General features: G+C 44.6%; 2 protein-coding genes across 2 annotated transcripts; both read right to left on the bottom strand.

The window, feature by feature from the left end:
* Positions 1 to 1892: 1892 nt before the first annotated feature.
* LOC138907023 (uncharacterized) lies at positions 1893 to 2210 on the bottom strand. The gene has a single exon (XM_070196925.1). It carries the CDS (start codon positions 2208 to 2210, stop codon positions 1893 to 1895), a length of 318 nt encoding a protein of 105 aa, XP_070053026.1.
* Positions 2211 to 2659: 449 nt separating this feature from the next.
* On the bottom strand, positions 2660 to 4913 carry LOC138907022 (uncharacterized). Its single transcript, XM_070196924.1, has 5 exons — positions 4043 to 4913; positions 3604 to 3949; positions 3402 to 3462; positions 3165 to 3324; positions 2660 to 2733 (listed from the first exon to the last, which is right to left on the bottom strand). Exons 1-5 carry the CDS (start codon positions 4911 to 4913, stop codon positions 2660 to 2662), a joined length of 1512 nt encoding a protein of 503 aa, XP_070053025.1.
* Between the last annotated feature and the right edge of the window lie 843 nt (positions 4914 to 5756).

Raw genomic sequence — 5756 nt, 5'->3', positions numbered from 1 at the left:
TTCTTAGCATATTATACACTCTTAGTCTTATCCCATAGGTGCAAGTTAACTTAAACCTTCCAAACGCGCGGGGTGCTACCCGAGTCATTTCTTTAACCAAGAACCTTTGTTTAAGGGATTACTTTGACTTAAAGCTTTTGTTTAGTTCCTTGATATTACCACACATTTTCAGTATTATTCTCCCAATGTGCTATACCCAATCATATATACCTAATATAACCATGCCACGTTACGTATATTACGTAAGAGAAGAGAGAAACACCTGGGGTCTCACAGTCTCCCCCCCTTAAGAACATTCGTCCGCGAATGGGTCAAGTCAATTCTTTGGTTTCATTTCTTGTCCGCTAATACGTTATTTGCGAGGCTATATTTGTTACATTTGCAAAGCATAAATCAAATTCTGAAGATTCCAACTACTAGGCTTCGTATAACTATCTCGCAATAAGAAATTTAAATTGCACTTTCAAGTCATTTAAAATCCAATTAAGTTGCTGTAAAGAAATAAATGGCAATTATTTAAATGCGACTCACCTTAAGTCGTAAATAGGTGGGGGGTACTTCTTCCTCATTTCCTCCTCAGCTTCCCAGGTCATTTTCTCGATGTTGTTATTTCGCCATAACACTTTCACGGAAGCCACTTCTTTAGTTCGAAGCTTCCTTACCTGCCGATCTAAAATAACTACTGGTACCTCTGCATAAGATAAGTCTTCAGCAATGTGAATATCCTCAATGGGCGTAATACATGAAGGATATCCAATGCACTTTCGCAACATAGATACATAAAACACAGGATGGACTGCTTCTAATTCTAAAGGCAAATCAAGCTCGTACGCCACCCTACCAATCCTCCGAATAATATTATACGGTCCAACATACCTGGGGCTGAGCTTACCCTTCTTTCCAAATCGCATGACGCCCTTCATAAGCGATACTTTCAGGAAAACCCAATCTTCTACATCAAACTCTAAGTCTCGTCGTCGAACATCTGCATAAGACTTTTGCCGACTTTGTGCTGTACGCAGCCGGTCTCTAATAAGTTTTACCTTTTCCATTGCTTGCTGGACTAAGTTGGGACCTAGCAACTCTGCTTCCCTGACCTCGAACGAACCGATCGACGACCTACACTTCCACCCGTATAGTACTTCGTAAGGAGCCATCTGAATACTAGCTTGGATGCTGTTATTATAAGCGAACTCAATAAGATGTAGATGATCATCCCAACTTCCTTTAAAATCTAGCACGCATGCACGTAACATATCCTCAACTGTCTGAATAGTACGCTCTGCCTGTCCATCAGTTTGCGTATGAAAAGCAGTGCTAAGATTTACCTGCGTGCCTAGACCTTTCTGAAAAGATTTCCAAAAATATGCTGTAAATTGAGCCCCTCGATCAGAGATAATAGATAATGGCACTCCGTGAAGGCGAACAATCTCTCGAATGTAAAGCTTGGCATAATCCTCGGCTGAATATGTCGTCCTGACTGGCAGGAAATGAGCAGATTTTGTAAGCCTATCAATAATTACCCAAATAGAATCATACCTCCGTGGAGTGCGAGGCAAACCAGTGATGAAGTCCATATTTATCATGTCCCATTTCCATAATGGAAGCTCAATACACTGAGTTAGGCCTCCAGGCCTTTGATGTTCGGCTTTAACTTGCTGGCAGTTGGGACATTGGGCTACCATCTCCGCGATATCTTTTTTCATTCCATTCCACCAATAGATCTGTCGAAGGTCCCGATACATCTTTGTCGCTCCGGGATAAACTGCATATCTAGAATAATGGGCCTCCGAAAGAATCTTGGCACGGAGCTCTCCTACTGACGGTACACATAAGCGGCCCTGGTATATAAGGACTCCATCTCCAGTTAGCTCAAATAAAGGTTGTCACTGCTATGGAATACTTTCCCTCAGTTTTATAAGCTCAGGATCCTCGTGTTGTCGCTCTTTCACTTCAGTAACAAAAGAAGATTTTGCCGTATTCTGAACGAGAATGCGTCCACCCTCTGCATCTACCAAACACACCTGTAAACTAGCTAGCTGGTATAGATATTTGGTCATCTTGACCTTATCAGCTTCAACATGGCTTAGACTGCCCATGGACTTCCGGCTAAGGGCATCAACAACAATATTAGCTTTGTCGGGATGATATAAAATATCAACATCATAGTCCTTTAGTAATTCTAGCCATCTTCTTTGTCGTAGGTTCATCTCCCTCTGTTTAAATAAATACTGAAGGCTCTGGTGGTCGGTGAAAACATCAATATGAACCTCATATAGATAATGCCGCCAAATCTTTAGGGCAAATACAACTGCGGCTAACTCAAGATCGTGCGTAGGATAGTTCTGTTCATGTTTTCGCAACTGTCTGGAGGCGTACGCGATAACCTTACCATGCTGCATAAGAACATAACCTAGGCCAATTCTCGAGGCATCACAATATACAACATAACCCTCGGTGCCATCCGGAAGAGTCAAGACAGGTGCCGTAGTAAGCCTTTTCTTTAGTTCCTGAAAACTTTGTTCACATGCCTCAGTCCACTGAAACTTAGCTCCCTTATGTGTCAGTTTCGTCAATGGTGCAGAGATAGAGGAAAATTCCTCCACAAACCTTCGGTAATACCCTGCCAAGCCTAAAAAGCTACGAACCTCTGTCGGATTCAAGGCATCACAGCTTCAATCTTTTGGCCATCAACCTTGATACCATCGCCGGTAATAACATGACCAAGAAAAGCTATAGAAGTTAGCCAAAATTTACATTTAGAGAATTTAGCATATAACCTGTAGTCCTGGAGAGTCTGCAATACAGTTCACAAGTGGTCCGTATGCTCGGCTTTCGATCGTGAATATATCAGGATGTCGTCAATAAACACAATCACAAATTCATCCAAGAATGGTTTGAATACCTGGTTCATAAGATCCATAAAGGCTGCTGGGGCATTTGTAAGCCCGAAAGACATGACAAGGAATTCAAATGGCCATACCTCGTCCTAAATGCTGTTTTTGGGATATCAATATCCCTGACTCGTAGCTGATGATAACCGGATCGCAAGTCGATCTTCGAAAAGCATTTGGCACCTTGTAACTGGTCGAACAAGTCATCAATCCGTGGAAGAGGATACTTATTCTTGATAGTGACTTTATTTAGTTGCTTGTAGTCAATACACATCCACAAGGACCCATCTTTCTTTCGAACAAAGAGCACCGGAGCACCCCATGGGGATGTACTTGGATTAATAAAGCCTTTATCGAGCAAGTCCTTCAGTTGTTCCTTCAATTCCCTTAGCTCTGCAGGAGCCATTCTGTAGGGAGGAATGCATATAGGCTGCGCATCAGGAAGCAAATCTATAGTGAAATCGATTTCCCTTTCGGGGGAATTCCTGGAAGCTCGTCAGGGAATACCGTCGGGAATTCATTCACAATAGGAACCGACTGAAGAGTCGCTGGCTCCTTATCTATATCCCTAACATGAACCAGATGGTATATACAACCTTTAGCAATAAACTTCCGAGCCCTAAGGTATGAAATAAACTTACCCTTGGGCGTGGCTGCATTACCTTTCCATTCAAGGACAGGCTCACCAGGAAAATGAAATCGGACCAACTTTGCACGACAATCAATATTAGCATAACAAGCTGCCAACCAATCCATACCCATAATGATATCGAAGTCTAGCATAACCAATTCAACTAAATCAACAGAGGTTGGACGGTCATTAATTAACACTGTACAATCTCGATAGACATGATTAGCTACAATAGAGTCGCCAACTGGCGTAGACACCTCAACTGGCTGTGGCAACAACTCAGATCTCATGTCAAGCTTACCAGCAATAAATGGAGTAATATATGAAAATGTAGAGCCGGGATCCATCAATGCATAAATGGCATGAGAATGTATTGTCAATATACCTGTCACAACATCTGGGGATGCCTCTGAATCCTGTCGGCCTGTGAGTGCATAAAAGCGGTTCTGGCCTCCAGTAGAACCTGAGGTGTCTCCTCCACCTCTCTCCCTACCACGGCCCTAAGTAGACTGTGGACCTGGTCGGGGAGAACGGACTAAGGGCGAAGAGGCTGCTGTGAATCCTGAAGGCTGAGCTGGTGTACCTCTGCCTAACCTCGGGCACCGGCTAATATAATGTCCTGTCTGTCCACAATGAAAACATGCACTCGAACCCTGTCTACATTGCCCGGTGTGCAGCTTACTGCACTGAGTACATAAAGGAGTAAGCTGTCTTATCTGTGCAGAACGCTCCTGTCGACGGCCCTCAGGCTGGCCTGAGCTCTGCCCCAGTCCTGACTGAATATAACGATCAAACTGCTGGCCCTGCATCTGTGGTGGGAAACTACCTGCTGACCGAGGTGGATATCGATGGAGTGGGGGCCTAAAATCAACTCGTGGCTCCCTATAAGACCCCATAGTACGAGCCCTCTTACTCTGCTCCCTATCCCTACGAGTATCACGAATCCGATGGGAAATGTCCTCTGTAGTCTGAGCGAAAGCCTGTATGCGGGAAATATCTACATCATCCGATTGGGATGCAACCCTACAGTCTCTAATCAGATGATCCCCCAAACTATCCACATAATGATGAACTCTAGCCCTCATGGTACGTACTATATCTGGTGCATACCTTGCCAAAGAATTAAACTTATGGCTATAATCCCTCACACTCATATCCCTCTGCTTTAGGCTAAGAAACTGGTCAAGACGGGCCTCCCAAACCTCCCGTGGCAAATAATGGGCTAAAAAAGCCTCAGAGAAGTCCTCCCACTCTGCTGGCGGAGCATCAGGTCCTCTAGATCTCTTCCATGCTTCATACCATAAGACGGCTACATCACGTAGACGAAAAGAAGCCAACTCCACAGCCTCGGTGACGGAGGCATGCATCACCCTCAATACTCTATACATATGGTCTATAAAGTCTTAGGGATCCTCAGTGGAACTGGATCCTATAAATAATGGAGGGGCCAAGTGAAGAAACTCTCGTACCGTCGAGCTTCCTATCCGATCTCTCCGGGCATTTGCTCCTGACTCTAGCTGTCGCTCATGAATACAAAACATCCTAGTCAGCAACTGAACAGCCTCCCTCATCCCCTGCTCCCCAGTCTCTAATGGGGGAACAATAGGTGCTGGAGGTCCCGTGTCTCTAGCTGCCTCAGGTACCAATGGAACTGGTGAGGCTGGGGGTACTGCATCTTCCTGGGCTCTAACAAGTGCTGGGGAAGCTGAAACTAGGGGTACTGGAGACTCACTGTGAGCCTCTAAGGGAAATCTATCCCTCTGACCCGGTGGGGAACGACTGGTACCTTCTCCCGGATCCATACCTATCTCTCGCTGTGCCTTCTCCTGAGCGTAGGTAGTCTGTTAGATAGGAAACACAAAGCACGATTTAGATTTCATATGTTCTTATAACTTCGCTCTATAGCACGATCTATTAATTGAAAGAAATGTAACCATTCCTAAATGCCTCATAGCCTCCTGATTATAAGTGTGGTGCACAACACACCCATAAGCAAGACTCTACCAGACACGGCTTGTGGACTCCCTGGGATACGACCTGCTCTGATACCAAGTTTGTCACGTCCCAAACTAGGGGAGGCACGACTGGCACTCGATACTGTATTCGATCGAGTTAGCCACTAAACATACTAGCTAACTAGACTGGGGGCCCAACAGATCGGGCAGCACAACATCTGAAATACTAAGCCTGGACCGTAAGGTTATGACATGAATAACAATAAGCCATATAAA

This window comes from Nicotiana tomentosiformis, chromosome 1 (genome assembly GCF_000390325.3).
Source record: "Nicotiana tomentosiformis chromosome 1, ASM39032v3, whole genome shotgun sequence".
Taxonomy (NCBI): domain Eukaryota; kingdom Viridiplantae; phylum Streptophyta; class Magnoliopsida; order Solanales; family Solanaceae; genus Nicotiana; species Nicotiana tomentosiformis.
This window is presented reverse-complemented; position numbering and strand designations above follow the sequence as displayed.

Excerpts from the sequence above, each read along its gene's own strand:
- LOC138907023 (XM_070196925.1), bottom strand. The coding sequence starts at position 2,210 with ATGAACCTACGACAAAGAAGATGGCTAGAATTACTAAAGGACTATGAT.
- LOC138907022 (XM_070196924.1), bottom strand. The coding sequence starts at position 4,913 with ATGTATAGAGTATTGAGGGTGATGCATGCCTCCGTCACCGAGGCTGTG. Across the intron at positions 3,950-4,042 it reads AGTCCGTTCTCCCCGACCAG|GCCGACAGGATTCAGAGGCA; the intron begins GTCCACAGTCTA and ends ATGCACTCACAG. Across the intron at positions 3,463-3,603 it reads AATATTGATTGTCGTGCAAA|GGATATAGATAAGGAGCCAG; the intron begins GTTGGTCCGATT and ends GGTTCATGTTAG.